The 17,086-nt window shown below is 47.5% G+C and overlaps 8 protein-coding genes across 8 annotated transcripts; 7 read left to right on the top strand and 1 right to left on the bottom strand.

Annotated features, from left to right (window-relative positions):
• Positions 1-43: 43 nt before the first annotated feature.
• Positions 44-1,156, top strand: COCCADRAFT_109130 (uncharacterized protein; the record flags this gene model as incomplete). Its single annotated transcript, XM_007719057.1, has 2 exons — positions 44-274; positions 323-1,156. The coding sequence occupies 2 exons, from the start codon at positions 44-46 to the stop codon at positions 1,154-1,156; spliced, it is 1,065 nt and encodes a 354-aa protein (XP_007717247.1).
• A 427-nt stretch (positions 1,157-1,583) lies between these two features.
• Positions 1,584-3,010, top strand: COCCADRAFT_109110 (uncharacterized protein; the record flags this gene model as incomplete). Its single annotated transcript, XM_007719056.1, has 2 exons — positions 1,584-2,125; positions 2,173-3,010. 2 exons carry the CDS (start codon positions 1,584-1,586, stop codon positions 3,008-3,010), a joined length of 1,380 nt encoding a protein of 459 aa, XP_007717246.1.
• A 373-nt stretch (positions 3,011-3,383) lies between these two features.
• COCCADRAFT_109132 (uncharacterized protein) lies at positions 3,384-5,989 on the top strand (the record flags this gene model as incomplete). The annotated part of the gene is made up of 4 exons (XM_007719055.1): positions 3,384-3,557; positions 3,633-3,727; positions 3,784-5,210; positions 5,259-5,989. The coding sequence occupies 4 exons, from the start codon at positions 3,384-3,386 to the stop codon at positions 5,987-5,989; spliced, it is 2,427 nt and encodes an 808-aa protein (XP_007717245.1).
• A 557-nt stretch (positions 5,990-6,546) lies between these two features.
• COCCADRAFT_74682 (uncharacterized protein) lies at positions 6,547-7,869 on the top strand (the record flags this gene model as incomplete). The annotated part of the gene is made up of 1 exon (XM_007719054.1): positions 6,547-7,869. A coding segment is annotated over one exon (1,323 nt), but the record flags the coding sequence as incomplete, so codon positions are not given.
• A 2,251-nt stretch (positions 7,870-10,120) lies between these two features.
• COCCADRAFT_109128 (uncharacterized protein) lies at positions 10,121-10,697 on the top strand (the record flags this gene model as incomplete). The annotated part of the gene is made up of 3 exons (XM_007719053.1): positions 10,121-10,236; positions 10,294-10,423; positions 10,485-10,697. 3 exons carry the CDS (start codon positions 10,121-10,123, stop codon positions 10,695-10,697), a joined length of 459 nt encoding a protein of 152 aa, XP_007717243.1.
• A 684-nt stretch (positions 10,698-11,381) lies between these two features.
• On the top strand, positions 11,382-11,922 carry COCCADRAFT_30295 (uncharacterized protein; the record flags this gene model as incomplete). The annotated part of the gene is made up of 3 exons (XM_007719052.1): positions 11,382-11,422; positions 11,557-11,772; positions 11,865-11,922. The coding sequence occupies 3 exons, from the start codon at positions 11,382-11,384 to the stop codon at positions 11,920-11,922; spliced, it is 315 nt and encodes a 104-aa protein (XP_007717242.1).
• A 1,486-nt stretch (positions 11,923-13,408) lies between these two features.
• On the top strand, positions 13,409-14,066 carry COCCADRAFT_41029 (uncharacterized protein; the record flags this gene model as incomplete). Its single annotated transcript, XM_007719051.1, has 3 exons — positions 13,409-13,744; positions 13,791-13,962; positions 14,020-14,066. 3 exons carry the CDS (start codon positions 13,409-13,411, stop codon positions 14,064-14,066), a joined length of 555 nt encoding a protein of 184 aa, XP_007717241.1.
• Positions 14,067-14,188: 122 nt separating this feature from the next.
• Positions 14,189-15,140, bottom strand: COCCADRAFT_109109 (uncharacterized protein; the record flags this gene model as incomplete). The annotated part of the gene is made up of 2 exons (XM_007719050.1): positions 14,189-14,613; positions 14,660-15,140. The coding sequence occupies 2 exons, from the start codon at positions 15,138-15,140 to the stop codon at positions 14,189-14,191; spliced, it is 906 nt and encodes a 301-aa protein (XP_007717240.1).
• Positions 15,141-17,086: the final 1,946 nt, after the last annotated feature.

Raw genomic sequence — 17,086 nt, 5'->3', positions numbered from 1 at the left:
GCGTTGCCTCTCAGCTCAGTCAACTGCACGGTTTGTTGCAAACATGGCTGGTTTCTCTGTACGAGCCTTGATTTCGCCATGCAGGCGACAATGTTTTTCCCGTCAATTCACACGACGTTATGCTGTTCAAGCGCCTGGAGCGCCCATGCTCGAGATATTTAGTACCCAGCAAAAATGGATGCAAAAGGAGCGGGCCGCAAAGGATGTTGAGACAAGTCGGAATGTAGATTACCTGAGAGACGAGGTTGCTTCACGATTGTGTGAGCGAGTCCTGGTAGAGCCGCCTCTTGGCTGTAGAACGAGCAACTGCTAAGACGAATAGGACATAAACCGACATTTCCCAAAAGTCCTCGATCTCGGCGCAAATGCATGCAATCTTTCTCGAGCATTGACATTACCGTCCGAGGATGCACCAGAAAAGGGCCCGCGGTCCAAGCGCATCGGTACCATCACAGCCGCTGACTCGTCTCGATCGTTGCTCTACCGAGATGCAGACTTACCCTTCAACAAGGAAATCGACATTGTACGAGAAGTCCTTCCCACCTCGGAGCTGCTGCCTTATGAGGCCGACACTTTTGATGCGGTCCTGAGCAATCTAAGTTTACATTGGATCAACGACTTGCCCTCAGTCCTTGCCCAGATTAACAACGTACTGAAACCCGACTGTCCTTTCATTGGTGTCATGATGGGTGGTGACAGTTTATATGAGCTTCGGACATCGCTTCAATTAGCAGAGCTTGACCGGAGAGGTGGCGTCTCAACACATACTTCGCCACTGGCAGATGTAAAAGATGTTGGCGGCCTGCTGCAAAAAGCTGGCTTTAACCTCCTTACAGTAGACGTCGACGATATCGTTGTCGACTTCCCTGATACATTTTCCTTGATGAAAGATCTGCAGGCTATGGGCGAGTCGAATGCCGTACTGGCGAGAGAAAAGGGCGCTATACATCGAGATGTGCTGCTTGCGGCCGAGGGAATATACAAAGAGCTCCATGGAAATGACGATGGAACACTACCTGCTACTTTCAGGCTCATCTACATGATTGGCTGGAAGCCTAGTCCAAACCAACAAAAGCCGCTCGAGAGGGGGACGGGTATGTTCAGTATCAAGGATTATCTGGAGAAGAATGGAGGATCTGGGGAGGGCGAAAAGTAAAAGGCTCCGGAATGCGGTCATTGTATCATTAACATCTAATACCCTGCACACTTATACCCAGGAATTACTGCCTTCATCTATTGGTCCCGGGGAACAGACGCTTCGTTGACTCAGACGTCCGAAGTAGCATGGAGGCGACGGCGTCAGTCACAGCTGCAGAACAGTAAGCTTACTGGCGTTCGATAAGGTATTGCCAACCACCAGAAGTGCAGAACGGTTAAGATAGGGTTGCTTCGCGTGTTCTTTGCTTATCGATATTGCCCCTCCGCACTTATTGGGCTCCCGTTTACAATACATGATATACACTGAGATATTAACCGCGCTAGTGGATCTTCTGTTTGCTTCACCTCGAGTATACAGTCGCACCTACTTATACTCAACGCCGGCATCATCACTTACTCATCTTTACCGACAGACAACCGACGCAATGCACCATTGCAGCGTAGACATTACGCTCCATTCTCAATTGGATATCGAAAAGCTTCCTGAGTATCACCCCGATCCCAGAGATGACCACGGGATTACAAGATTCATGCCAAAGCCTTTCGAAAGCAAGACGTCAACATGTAGTGTGTTTGTGCCCGCTCTACCAGGCACTGCGTTCTGGATAAGCTATGCCGTTTCGCCGCCAGTTCCCGATGAGCACTACTTCTTCTTCAAGCTATATATCGACGGCGCGCACATTGTGAGTTGGTCGACTGGAAAAGCAGAGGGCTGGCGAGGGAAAACTATGTTTGGCTTGTTTGAGAGCCCCGAAGATGCAGAGGGAGTTAAGAGGATCGAGAAACGTGTGCTGTGTTTCGCACCACCGAGGGAAAACGACACACACCGAATAGGCATGGTGGATATACTTGATGAGACAGCTTGCGTAGAGATACGAGTGCATCGTGCACATGCCAGAAAGAGGATTCAGAGGCAGGTAGAGATGTACGAGGATACACAACATGCAAAGGAGGGTAGAAGGATCAAGTAAGTACGATTTGAATACGGAGAAGGCACAGTACTAAAAGCAGCAGCCTCGTCAACGCTGGACGCGCCGGACCAGAACACCCTAAACGCTTCTACAAATTCGCCCTTGTCGATCCGGTGGACCGACCTTTCGCAACGTTCCGATACTATTACCGCACTCGAGACCAACTACGAGACTTAGGGGTGCTTCGCTCAGAACATAACGGGGTTGGAGAAAAGAACGACCTTTTGGTGATTGAGCCAAATGACGCAAGTATACGCAGCATTAGTACAGACCAGGAGACCTACAGTTCAGTCAACAGTGGACTGCAGAATGATTTTGGAGTCGACAAAAGAGAGACCAATACAACAAAAAACTGGAATACAATCAGTAACAGAGACACATCAGCGGCAACTGCCCGTTCCTCTGGCAAGGTAACATCCCAGTGGCAACCGCGTACATACATCCCGCACGGTACTCCTGGTCCCAATGTAAAGGAACTAGATGAACAGTCCAACGAGCAAGCATTACAGATGGATAATTTTATGCCCGAACCGCCATCGTCTTACCGTCTGTCTATCCCACCTTCTATCAAATTGGAGCCTACGAAACCGACTATTCGACCGCTCCCTAGTCTTCCACAGAGGAATGTTTCTCCGGTACATCCCATTTACTATCCCAATCCAGTGTATGCCATGGGCGGCCGGACTATGCGTACTCCAAGTCCTGTGAAACCGGCGGGAGAAGAAATATCTACATCTTCATCAAAGAAATGTACGGGGCGAGGTCGCATGGCATCTTCTTTGATGAGCGCCATTGCGTCTGTATGGAAGCATCGAAGTCCACGAACACCACGTGCGGCAGAATCAACTAACAATATGGAAGGCTCGCCTGGTTTACAATAGTATGTGCCTTGTTGAGACAAGAGGTAGACCGGGATCCACATACACCAGCTACAACTGTTCATCGTTACATCTGGAGACTTTTCTTTGGCAAAGAGCTCGATGCGACGATAGAGAAGGTGAGAGGTCAGGCCGCGTCATGAAACATGGGACGAGTGCCGATCCACCCATGATGCAAGGCACCTGGCGCTCATTGGCCGCTCCACAACCCCGCAGAATGCAGCTACCCCGAGCTTCCATCCCCCAGCTGACAGCTCCCATCTTCAATACAACCTCGATCCCTCTGTATATTGTGTAACATCAATCTATGTCTCTGAAGTTTTAATACCGAGTTTGCCCTTTTGCCTGTGTAATCGATTTCGCGCGGGCCGCTCCAATGCGTTCCTTCGGGATATTCGCTACGGCGCTTCTAGCAAGCGTCATCGATGCTTCGACTCTCCAGCCTCCGGTCCTTCCGTTGATCGTAAGAAACCCGTATTTGAGCACATGGCTGCAGAATGCGCGTGAGGAGCCTTGGAGCAAATGGCCCATGTTTTGGACTGGTGCAGAGGTGCGATTGCCCACTTTCTCTACGGCGACATGGTTCCCAGCCACATTGGGCGTTGTGCTCACAAGCTCTGTATAGGTTGGATTCGGCGTGCTGGCATCACTTCCCGATGAGAATCGAGTCTTTCCACTGTTGGGCAGGCCCCATGATTCTTTAGATAAAACCGACAAAAGGTATGCATGACATCCACACCCGTGACTTATTCAATGCTGACTTGTTGGTTGTGCAGTTACACGGTAGCGTATCCGGTGTACAAAGGTGCCAAGTACGACGCGTCCACTACGAACCTCACATACTCGCTTCAAGTATCCAAGAAATCCCGAAAAGCAGAGAACGTGGAAATCACTTTGTCCTTCCTCTCTCCCATAACACCCACATCAACCTTGCGACAGACTCTTCCGGCAGTGTATCTCTCCATACATGTAGAAGGAACTGTTGATGTCAACATATATGTTGATGTGAATGGTCAATGGGTTAGCGGCAAGAGGGAGAGTCTCATAGAATGGGGTCTATTCCAGCACGTAGCGCCTGGTCTGAAAGACAAGCTGAAGACGTGGCAAGTGAAGCGACAGGTCGAGCAACTCTTCACCGAAACAAATGATCAGCCCGAGTGGGGTCAGCTGCACTTCACAGGTCCAGCAGATGTACGTCACCAGTCTGGCACTTCCGCGTTGCTCCGCCAGAGGTTCGCCCGCACTGGGACACTTCAGAACGAAGTGGATGGAAACTTCCGTGGCATCATGGATGAGGAGCCAGTTTTCGCCTTTGTGAAATCTTTCGAGCTGGGGAAGTCGAGCGTTGCTTCGAAAGCTGCCAATGGTAGCCTGCTATTCACCCTCACCCATGTTCAAGACCCAGTTACACAGTATGCATCTGCACGGGGCCTCACCTTCATGCGACCCTTGTGGAAGTCATGGTTTCATGACGAAGACAAGCTTATTCAGTTCCACTATGGTGACTTTGCCACGGCCAGCAGTCTAGCCAGCAACTACTCCGAGCAATTGCGCATTGACGCCTATGAATCTGGCTCTACCAATTATGTCGACATCGTTGCCCTGTCTGCACGACAGGTGATGGGCGCGACCAGCTTTTCTGGCACCAAGGAAAATCCATTGCTATTTCTCAAGGAGATCTCTTCAAACGGTAACTGTCAAACTGTGGATGTCATCTTCCCAGCTTTCCCATTCTTCCTCTACACGCAACCCCGGTGGCTGGCGTACCTTCTTGAGCCACTTCTTGAACATCAGCTCAGTGGGCAGTATCCAAACAAATACTCGATGCATGACTTGGGCGCTCACTTCCCTAACCTTACCGGGCATGCTGATGGAAGGGATGAGTATATGCCAGTTGAGGAATGTGGCGATATGCTCATCATGGGTCTTGCGTTAGTCAACTCGTTGACTTACAGCTCTCAAGCCGAAGCCCAGTCTATTTGGTCCGCTGTTGGCCATGACGGCGACATGAAGGGGTCTGATGAGAGTGTTTTTGGTCTTACAAGTGTCGCCTCGTATAATGGCATCGAGTACATCGACGAAGTCTGGGGTGGAAGGACGAAGGGAGTCGACAAGGCTAAGAAATGGCTTGAAGGGAGTTACGATCTTTGGAAACAGTGGACTGGCTATCTCGTTGAAGATACACTAGAACCACACAATCAGCGTAAGTACTCACACATTTACTTGAGACACTGGCTAACTACGTAACCAGTTTCCACTGATGATTTCGCGGGCTGGCTGCCGCTTCAGACTAACCTTGCACTGAAGGGGATCGTTGGCATCAAAGCCTTTAGCGAGATTGCAGATCTCATGGACCGACCTGGTGATGCGAAGCATTATCGCAACATTTCCGACACCTACATTAAGAAGTGGCAGGAGTATGCCATTTCACGTGACGGCACACACGCTAAGCTTGCCTATAACTGGTATGGAAGTTGGACTACGCTCTATTCATTGTACGCAGACGCGGTCCTGTGCTTCCATCCAACCTTCACGAACTCGTCATCAACAGTCGACAAGTTAGATTACGCATCAGGTAACAAAGACGCGCAAAGGCCCTTGACACCTTTCAAAGACAGCTCGGGCCGTACTCCTATAACCGAAGACTTCATCCCAGATTCTGTCTATTCGTTGCAAAGCGAATGGTATGGAAATGTTATGCAAAAGTATGGTCTGCCCCTTGACTCGCGCCATCTCTACACTAAATCAGACTGGGAATTCGAGGCAGCAGCTGTTGCAAGTAAGAAGGTGCGCTCTGAGATACTAGATCGCGTGGCCTTATGGTTGAACGAGACGGTCACGGACCGGGCTTTTACTGATCTCTACGTGACAGAGGGTGACGGTGGCTTTCCTGGGCCATGGTTCTTTGCCCGACCGGTTGTTGGTGGCCATTTCGCATTCTTGACGCTAGAGAGGGCTTGTGGTGGGGGAGGAAAGAAGTAGGATTGTCGTATGTAGATCATGGTTACAAGAATCGTTGCTTTTACTGAAAGTCAGTGAGAGTAATTTTAGTCAGCCCCGCCCTCGTATTGAACAGTTTGTACATTCTATATAGTGTCTGTCTCGTGTTACAAGTTGTATTCCTTTTGGTGCCAATCGTGATTAGTGTTGAAGAAACAGTTTCGAATGCGCATTAGCAGTCTTCGTCCCCAAGATCTAGTTCATATTCTGATTAGTATGGCTCGTGGTCCGTCAACAGCCATGCACGAACGTGACGCTAAACGATACGATGCAGCAATCCCTAGCAAGAAGTATTGTACTCGGGATATAGTTTATTTCAAATCCGGCATTCATGAAAGAAATTACTTGTTGTTTCTCGACGCCCTTGGAGAATGCACACGTCTTTGTGATCCGTGACTTGAACAAAGAATGTGGAAATCGAGCATTTCCTTTTTAGTATTCACACATCGCGTTCCGCTGACCGACGCCATTTGCGACTTTTGAACTTCAAATTTGAGTATTTTTATTCTAATACGCATTGATATCTATAAGAAAAGAAAATGGTTCTTTACGATGAAGACGGCAGAGTTGTGATCGTACACGAGGAATACCTAGAAGACGAGGCAAGGAACGAATGGATGAGAGCACACAAAGACCCTTCATACCCAGATCCGATTAGTGTGTGCAAGCAGAGGAGCGGGCCAAAGTCTACTGAAGATGTGAAGATCATCATCGAAGAACAGTACTTCAAAACCCTATATTGCGAGAAGCAATGTGGCTGGGGCAGCGATTTCGAATGGATAAAAGGGTTCAAGCAAGGAGGGGACAAGGAGTTGTCGAGATCTCTTTGCCGCGAGACTCTGATTCTGTGTTCGAGCTTTGCTAAGGACCATTTTACATATAATCCCGGCAGCGACGAGTTGCGTCTCCCAGTCTGCTATCCACAAGTAGAATTCAAGGATCCGGTGGACGAACAACTGGCATATATACGCGCCGATGAGATTGAAGCATACGTCATCCCGTGGTTCGACAAAGTGAAAGCATACATGAGCAGTCAAAAGAGCAAGGATACCACCGATGACAATCAACCAAAAAGGTCCCATTATACTACAAACCAAAAGATGGAAAACTACCTAACAGCCCCCAACGGCCCAATCGCAATGGAAATCCCCTCATCCCTCCTCGAAAAAATCCACCTCTACAACTGCATGCTCCAATTCGGCCTCCCCAAATTCATCCAATCCCCACTCATCGACGCCCTCATCCACCAACTCTACAAGACCAAGCTCTCAGCCTGCCACCTCGACGCAATCGAAATAACAATCGGCCGCCTCTACTCCCGCGGCCTCGCAATCCTCGACCCAGTCATCAACCACCTCATCGGCACCTACTCCCTCCGCTTACTGCCCGACCGCAACCACCCCAAACCCGCCGGGGCCCGCAAGCGCAAGTGCACACACTACACCCCGCCTCAAACAAACAAGCTAAGTGCAGAAGACGTAGTACGACTAGACGGCAGCTTGGAAAATAAAATGGAGCGCGAAAATCTCCGCGTCGTAGACTTCTCAGAGACAAACCGTCGATACCTCAAATTCACACGGTATAACGTGCCTCGAGGCAAGTTTGGCAGGGATAGCTGCTTGTTGCCGCCCAAATTGCCGGCTCTGGGGCATTGTGTTAAGCATTGGAGTGGGGTGAGGAAGCGTGGTGGGACGAGCGCGGCGCATACGGGGTTGCCGCTTAATGTGGGGTGGGGAAGGAAGTTTACGAAGAGGGGGGATGGGGTACTGGCTGATGAGGAGGATTACGAGGTTGATGGGGGGAATCGGTTGATTGGGTGGGAGTATTTTTGGAAGAATGGGCCGGGGTTGGGGGATGGGAAGGAGAGGGAGGCCAGGGGTGAGGGCGAGGGGCAGGTTCCACACGAGGTGATCGAGATTTCTGATGAAGATGTGTTTTCCGATGCGGAGTAGGAGGTGTGGTGGTGCGAGAGGAGAGATGGGGAAAGTTAATGTCTTTGAGCATATATGTACTTTTACAGCTGTTACTACGATCTATTTAGTAAATGTCCATTCTGTTCTCCATATAGTGTCTTTATGTATCTTTGCTAATGTTTCTGATTCGATGTCTTGGACGTCTGACACAACTTTTCTCCAAGTCATTGTTCCCCCTCACATTGTCATTGGAAGACTGTAGTCGTGACTCTGGTTTGGCAGGGGAACTGGATCCCCCAGAAGGGTTCGAGTGCGGCCTACATGAGCCACCGCGAGGGTGGGATCGGCTCTTTTTCATTTTAGAGAGAATTTGATAGTAGAATGATACCCAGCAGTGATGACGTGAGTTGTAAAGATGGTTGGACCAGGTCTGTTGTGTGAGAGAGGTCCTCACGTGTGATGCGCTAAATTCCACACTCACTATCTTTTGCACTCACTACAAACACTACAAACAGGTTGCTATCAAGCAAGATACGAGTCTACCAATGCAGGAATTGCGTCACCATAAACCAAATGGTTTTGCAAACACGCTTGAGAGCAAAATTCTTAAGAAGATCTCAGTAAGCTAGCCAATAGAATGAGAAGTTGGAAGCTATCATTCAAGTGATCTCGTAGTCTGGTGCATTTTTCTATGCGGAAGTAAAGGTGCGTTGGCGCTGCTCATCTAGTTTGGTCGGTTTTGCCATCACTAAAGCGACATGTTCGTATGTGTTTGCAGCCACCGGTAGGGACGGGTAGTTGTACAGGTGTTATTGTAAAGCGACGAATATTATAGAAACCGATTTTTTGATGGCTTTTATTCAAGATTGAAAAGTCATGTCTAAATAGGAACTGTGTCATACAGCATGGAAGCTCTGTATGGATGCCTTACACAAGACTTAGCGTTCTAAGATATGTCTTTTCTGTGTTTATATGGAAGATGAACAAAATTAGCAGCGAAAAAGGCATTAGAGCGTTTAGTAGAGGGATGTGAAGGTATTAGCATGGAGCATCACAGTTTCGCGAGCATAAACATCCAAACGTTAGGATGGGAGCTATCCACTGGTTTGTTTGGATTTTGCCTGAATTTGCAGGGCTGATCTTTATCTATTCGATGATGCTAGATAGGAATAGGCAAGTTTTGACGCAACAAGCAAATCGTGTTTCAAAGATGACATCGAAAAAGAAAGGGGAACAAGTTGTTGCTTAAGCCCAATCCTCAAATTCTCGTATATTCGAGATCCGGCACGCAACAGTTTAAGCCCCAGGGATAAGAAAGCCACCTCGTTTTTCAGAGATTCGGAGGACTTTCTTAGGTTTGGAGGCGGGCTAGGGTGATCTATACAGCATCTATGCTCGGCCGTTGTCAAGTTCCGCCTGATGTATTTTCTTTGCTTCAAGCCTCTCATTCAGATTGTTTCTAAATAAACCCATTCTCACTCTGCTCATTTTGTCATTTGATGTGCTTGCATATCGCCATTGGTCAACCAGCTCGTTTGACGGTGCTAAGCATATTGTTTTGTAACCGCAACTTGAGCTCTCATATTCCCTTTTATCCTGTGCCTTAGTGGAGTATAGTTTTTATCGAGAAACAAGTAATCATGTTGAGCGAAAACGGTTTTAGGTCTCCTATTCCACAGCCAATCAAGCTTGATTGATTGCGGTGCAACAGCTGACATAGCGGAGTTATAGGATGATCTCGACTAGCTCATTTGGCTGAATTGCTTTTCTCACCACCGGAGACGATGCGCGTAGAGAGTTCAACCTGTCACACAAAACCGCCAGACATGAGTATTATTATTGTCTCAGCGTGCAACAAAACAGCTCCATGACAAACGGGCAGGATCGGGAAATGACCATAGGATCTTGAACCCAAAAAACATTTTAGGGGTGTAATTTGCAAATGCTTTTCGCTCGAAGTCTACTACAAAAAAGTGATATTTGTAAACATGAATATTCTATTTGCAACTCTACAGTCGCATAGATACAAATTCATGTTTTGCGGATCGTTTAGTCACGGGCCAGCTTCAGGGAGAGACTAGAGTCGTGCGTGATATATAAACTGGTTGTTCCTGAACTCAAATGCAGTACCAACAGCTCACTCATCAGCACTTATCATACCACACTTTTTACGTTCTTTATCTGTGAATCAACTCTGATCATGCACTTCACTTCTATCGCTACGCTTTTCTCGGTCTTGGCTGCTGCCAACGCTCAACTCACATTCAACATTACGCGAGCTTCTGCTCCCGGAAATATGGCGAAATATCGCTGCTTGTATGTTTCTTATAACCTGGGATCTGTATTATAATTTGAGCTAACATAAAGAACCAGGAACAACAATAAGCTCAAAGGCTGGCTTCCCAGTTGCATTTATGAATGCCAAGTCCAAGCCAGCATGCTCGATGGCTGCGCAGCCGAAGACTTTGCCTGCCACTGCGTAAACCACTACAAGTACTCTAAGGTACATTCCTTCCACACCTTCCGCCCTTCACCAGCTACAAGTCTTGAAATCTGACAATGAGAAGTTGATCGAGCCCTGTACTGTCCCTCCCGGACTGGGCGGCACGGGTCATTGTACCGTGAATGATCTTTACAACGCTCGTCCCGTTATCGACGAGATGTGTAACTTTTATAATGCCACAATTTATAAAAGTTATGAGGGCTGCCCACAGAGACTGAGTCGGACTGTCACTTATGGGATTATCATGAATGAGGGCGTTGTGATAACTCAGTAGAGAGCTGGATGATGCGTGGGCCTTTGGGGTTTAGGAGTTAGCGTGTAATAAAATCCTGTGCGTTGAAATTTTATATATGATACAGTGATGAAGGACTCTGAGAACCATATAGGTTTGTCTGATGTTGAATTTGACGTGAGGCTACTAGACAAGGTCTCAGTATCACGGGAATATAAGTCGCCCTTCACTCGAAGTTCATTTTGCTCTTACCTATTAGGTGTTCCCGAACTGACTCAATACCATCACAAGAGAACAGCCAATACGTACCAAAGAAAGATATAATTCACTAAAGGAGTCTACGCTATATCAACAAATCACAAAATGCCAGAGACGTACGGGGAATACAAACAGCATGGTGGGCGTCGTGGCGCAATCGCTAGCCAAGGTGGGAAGGATGGCGGCAAGTAGCAATATTTTGTTTCTCTTCGCTCTGTTTGAAGAATGTGTGAGTGAGATACAGAACATCTCAAGTAAGTGATGTACTACTCACCGAGTACAGGTTGTTCGTTCACCGACGAATTGACCAATGGCATTAAGCTGATTCGCCTGTCCCAACTCTTCCCTGATATAGACTAGCGCATAAAAGGCTTGGCATCGCAGCTCGGATTGCATCTTTCTAGCAACATCGTCACGACCGACCGCTCATCCCATTGCACGTCCACACCCGCACCTGACATCTTCACAATGGCTCTCGGACCCGAATCCCAGGCAAAGACCAAGACCACGTATGTCTCGGCCCTCCCCGCACGCCACGGCACCCGCACCCGCCTCGAAAGATTCCGCGCCCCAACCCGCATTCCATAGACGGCACACGTGTGCATGGCCGACTAGAGTGGAGCGCATGCTGACGATAGCATAGATGGCACATCGGCGCATGGGGTAACCCCTACGAGGGCGGTGGCCGACCCGGAAAGGGCATCGTCACCTACCAGCTGAGCCCCAACCGACAGCGCCCCATGGCCAACTTCCTCAGCAAGGGCTTCTGGAACGTTGTGCGCCGATCCAAGAATCAGGTTCTCTACATCGTTCCTCCGCTAGTTCTCGGATACGGAGTTATGCAGTGGGCAATCGAGAGGTGAGTTCATGACGCTGGGTTCAGATGTGAAATGGAAAGACGATGGGTAGGACGAAACCGTAAGTATTCCGGAAGGCTAACGGTGAGACTAGGAACGAATTCCTCAACTCGAAGCCTGGCCGTGCTCTGTACGCCGATGAGGAGGAGTAAATGCGCTGAGCAGAAGTGACGAGAGGCTGGCTTGATGGAATGTAGTGCATGTCGTTGAAAGAATCAAGTGGAGGATACACGCAGCATGCTAGTCATTGTAGCGAGACGACAAATAGACTGTACAACCACGACCTGAATCTATACCTTTCTGTTTGTTTGACTTTGTAGGTGCCCTGTCGGCTCCTTCGGATTGCACGTGTGCGTTTTCGAACCATGGTACATAACAGTCTTCTGACAGTGACTGGCTATGGACACAACAAGCCTGGTTCAATAGGTAGTAGCACATTCTTAAAATCATGTAGTCTCAATAACCCAAAGGCTGAATAATAAAACATTGCGGCATACCAAGAAATCCCAATAGTTAAAATTCCAATATCCTTTATCTTGTAAACCAAAAACTAAGAGTTGGGTATTTCCGGTATAAATACGCACATGATTCTAAGCCATAACAGGCCAGTGATGTTGTGTGAATCGTTGGGGAAGAAACGAGAAAGGGGGTGTACGTTTGATGTAAGGCACGCGCGAGTCAAGTCGCTATAGACGTCACAGCAATGGTTACTGTCTGTAGTGGGGGCTTGAGTGCAGCCTTAGTCAAGGGAACGAGCCAGAGAAATGGAATAGGTTACTCTGTGGAGACATCTTCGACGTCTCTTAGTCTAGATATGAGGATGCCCCTAGAAGGCAATCTTCATAACGACAGTATCACTCAAACAGCGACAAATAGCTCTCGACCATAGCTATCACAACTTATCGGTGGACTCTCGAATTGATCAGCACAATTATCGTATAAAAACCGGTATGGCTCGACTTGAATGCCGTTATATTTAATACCGCAAGCCTTTTCGATAGTTTGGGAACTGCTGGCACTTTGGTTCATTCGTGTGGGACACGAGTATTCTTAGGAGATTCTTGGGGAAACTTGTGTACAACAGTTGCGTACTGTTTGTGAAAGTTCTACGGCACAGTTTATGGGCTCGGTGCTACACATACTTGCATCACACATACACGATGACTGCGCCGCAATCTGATAGCAGGCCAATTATTTTCACTAAGAGCCTACCAGTTAAGTCTAAAATATCGTAACCATACAGTGTGATCAAGTATTGGGTCTGTAAGTGCGCCTACGGACCAATTGGGTCTGGAGTTCTCGTTGCGATACAGCGTATCGGTGAATGAGGCACACTCTTATTGGATACAATAAATCGATTATGATTGTGACGAGGACACCGGACTAGCGAACTACGATTACGACGAAGGCAGCAGCAGCTGCTTCACTTACGTTTACCATAGCCGGAATCACTAGTAAAGGTGGGTGAGGTACTTCGTAGGCGGTGACTGTCGAGGGGAAGCTGCCCACTCCAATTGATAAAGCAAGTCTCGATGGTCTGGCTTTTACCAAACAGCCACTACCTTCTTAGATCTTCATTCAAATCTCTTCTCTCTCCAACATCAGATCTCACGAAAATCGTTACTACTACCATCGACCATGTCTTCTCGCCTCATATTCCTCATCATTTACGCGGCTCCGCAAGGTCGACGTGCCCACTTTAGTATATGGGTTCCTGAGGAAGAAGATGCGCCGGAGGGAACCATCATCCATGTGATTGGTGGTCCCCCGTTTGGATTCAAGCTGGAATTCAAACGCAAGTACAAACCAGAGGCTACCCAACGTATCAAACAGGTGATCCCAATCGGGTCCGTCTTGGCAGAGCATTTGCATCACTCAGGAAGCAACCCTGGAGCGCAGGACATGCCACGAAACAATCTTGAGAGGGCAGCGACACAGATCCAGCCGCCCAGAGCTAATCCAGACTTCCTGACGGTAAGTGTAGAGTAAGACTCTTAACGAAATGTGCGTCTGCTAACAGATACAGACGGCGAGTTCTGACTGCCAGACATGGATGTTGGAATATGTTCGTCGTCTTATTGCTCTCGGATACCTTGATGAAGCGGCTATAGACATAGTTCAGTCAAACCAAGACCCACCGCAAGTTGGCATTGGACTACGATCCGTTGCTGATGCGCAAAAAAAAACCAACAGTGATCTGTATCAACCACAACTGGTTGGTCAGAGGATAGCCAGTACGACCAACACAGGCCCTGAGACGGTAGAAAGTGGGTTCGGCAGGAGTGAGCAGGCTTAAGTCTTTATGAAGTTAGGTTTGGTTTGCTATTAGGTTTACGGGTACTCTCAATTCATTTGACTTTTATTACTGAGCCCATTGATGTGCTATGGAAGATGAAACCTCCGCTAAAAGTGGTAAATTTAAAATATGCCGAGGGTGCGCATGTAGAAATCAAATGTCTCGAACTCTGGTGGATAAGAATCCAAGAACTGATGGATATAGTCCCACCACTCTTTGCCCCATTCTGCTGTGAACAAAGCTTTACAGTATTCCCAATAGTCCGGATACCAACCTGACAATTGCCAATCGATGATTGCGACAACCTTAGCAGGACTCGTGGCGCTGACAATGATGTTACTACGATGTAGATCACCATGCGTAAAAGTAATTGGCCCATCATCTGGAAGGCAGTCCCTCCATGGATCCGGGATGCTTTGTGGATCTGGAGCACATTGGCGCCACGACCAAGAAAGCCAGTCGTGGAACTCAGCTCGAGAGGGAAATGGCCTTACCGAAGGTATTTCTTTCACGCAGATATCTTCCCCAGCACCATGACATATAGTTCCTGTAAGCATTTAGCGGGGTCACACCTAACTACCCAAAACACTTACCAATGATTTTCTGTGATTCACTGTCCCGGAGGGTCCGAAGAGAAGATATCATGGCACGTAGATCAGTACAGATTGCTCGCTTGTCAGCGCAAGACAGCTCAGGCCACCGTTCTAGGAGCGTGGGGCCCTGGACAAGTTGCATATAGATGAAGACGTATCGACCCCTTCCTTCCTTTTCAAGAACTCTCCATCCATAAACTTCTGGTACCGGAACAGCTTCCTGGAATATCCTGCGGACAGCCCAAAGGTTGATAGCCTCTGTTGTAGTGATACGTTGCCCGAATTTGACAACAAGACCGAGGTCTTCAAATTTCATTGTGTTGGATTGATGGCTCTTTGGAAAGAGGGAAAGTAAGTATTCGGGTGTCGGGAATCGTCGTGTTCGGCCATAAGTCTTAAACCACGTTGTATCGAGAAAGTCTTTTTGAAGCTGGGAGCCGTCTGGAAGGTCCGCAAGGGAGATTTGTGGATATGAAGTCATGCCGGCGCAGGTTCTCAGGGTCATGTTACAGTAATGGGGTGATAAAGGTTTAGTATGTGTGGCGTATAGCCTAGGACAAGATGGTTGCCCGAGTGAAGGTGAAACAACAGTCCTGTGTTGTCTCGGCGAGCTCAGTCCGGTTAGTGAGAGAGCAGAGGACGCACTTTTAGGCAGCAGTATCGTGGACCCTAGGCAGGCATAGCAGTATGCACGTAGAGATTTGGTAAGGGTTGGTCCCGGCTACCATGGTCGAGGTTAGGTGGGGCAGGTGTGTTACATAAGCCAACTCAACCTCTGCATTCAATGCTAGTTCCAATGGAATGGATTCTACATTTGGAATTAACGTAATCACATTTTGTCGTCAGCCATGCATACGTGATCTCTGATTTGTGTGAAGTTAAAGTAAAGCACGATATTTAGCGTTCACGCTAACCTGATATCCGTGCCAAGGCTTAGCTTATTAAGCTAAGTCAGCTGCGCTGACACTCGCCTGCGGCGAGTGCCGACGCTCCCAACGATATTACCGTCCCAACGATATTTTTTTGTAACTCTATCACTTAAATCTATTCTTGTATCCCCCACAATGGCCCAATTACAAATCTCAGTTAACAATCGTATTAAAGAGATCTTAGAGTCTATCAAAGATATTGCAAAGCCCAATTTTAAGCAGCTTGCGCGTGAATACGGTNTTCCATACCAGCGATTACTCGCCCGATCAAAAGGCCGCCCAACACGCTCTAAGCGTCCCTCTAATAGGTATAAGCTTGTTAAGGCGCAAGACCAAGCGCTATACGATTATATCGCACGCCTTAATAAACTTAGCGTTTATGTACGACTGCCTATAATTATATCGTGTGCCAATTATCTTCTTCAATAAGCTCATGATAGTCCTAGTCCTCCACCAACTACAAGCTCGCGATAGGCAAAACAATAGCTTAAACGACAACCCGAGCTTCACGTACAGCGACAGAGATCTCTTAATCTTAATCGCGCACTTGCGCATGACTCAGACTCTATTATAGAGTAGTTTAACACCTTCATAAGCCTGATTTAGACGCATAGCATCCTACTATTAGATATCTAGAACTTCGACGAGACTAGCTTTCGTATTAGGATCAGAAAAGACTAGTAAGTTATTACTTTTAAGCCTCGCCGCCGTATCTATTTACCAACGCCTAATAATTATACATTATTAACTATAACTGAGTGCGTCAACGCTGCAGGCCACTCTATCTCACCAATGATTATCATTGAAGGCGACGCGCTCCTTAAGCGCAACTTTACTAATTTACCCAATAACTATCTAATCGCCTATAGCAATACTAGCTATATAAACGATTAATTAAGTTATGAGTAGGTAAAGTACTTTATATAATAGAGCTAGAAGCATATTTAAGAGGTATATTGGCTGCTTTTGTTCAACGGATTTGATTCACACTGCACCNAAGAGTTTCTAGAAGTCCTTAAAGATCATAAGGTTATTGCCTATCGCCTACCTCCACATACGTCTTACTTTCTCTAACCACTTAATATAGACTGTTTCTAGCCGTATAAGCACTGGCACGCGCAGGCTATTAATTATACAACCTAAACAGGCTGTATAGCTTTCAACAAGGTTAAGTTCTTAGCTGCTATTAAGTCAATCCGCGTCTATACATTCAAGTCCTATACAATACAAAAAGGCTAGCGGGACTTAGGATTATATCCGTTAGATATCAAGCGCGTCAAGAATAATATACAGAGAGATTTTACTAACTAGGACGCTGATTGCTAAGATGCTAGCAGTAATAATAGTAGTAATAGTAGTAGCTGTAACGGCGCAGGCAAGACTGTTCGGATCAGTATCGGCAGTAGTGTCACTCAGAGGCATATGGGAGTGCGTGGGACATCAAACGAGCCTTGATTCGAACAGATACCTATAGGCCTTGTACGAAAGGATATCAAAA

This window comes from Bipolaris zeicola (assembly GCF_000523435.1).
Source record: "Bipolaris zeicola 26-R-13 unplaced genomic scaffold scaffold_276, whole genome shotgun sequence".
NCBI lineage: Eukaryota > Fungi > Ascomycota > Dothideomycetes > Pleosporales > Pleosporaceae > Bipolaris > Bipolaris zeicola.
This window is presented reverse-complemented; position numbering and strand designations above follow the sequence as displayed.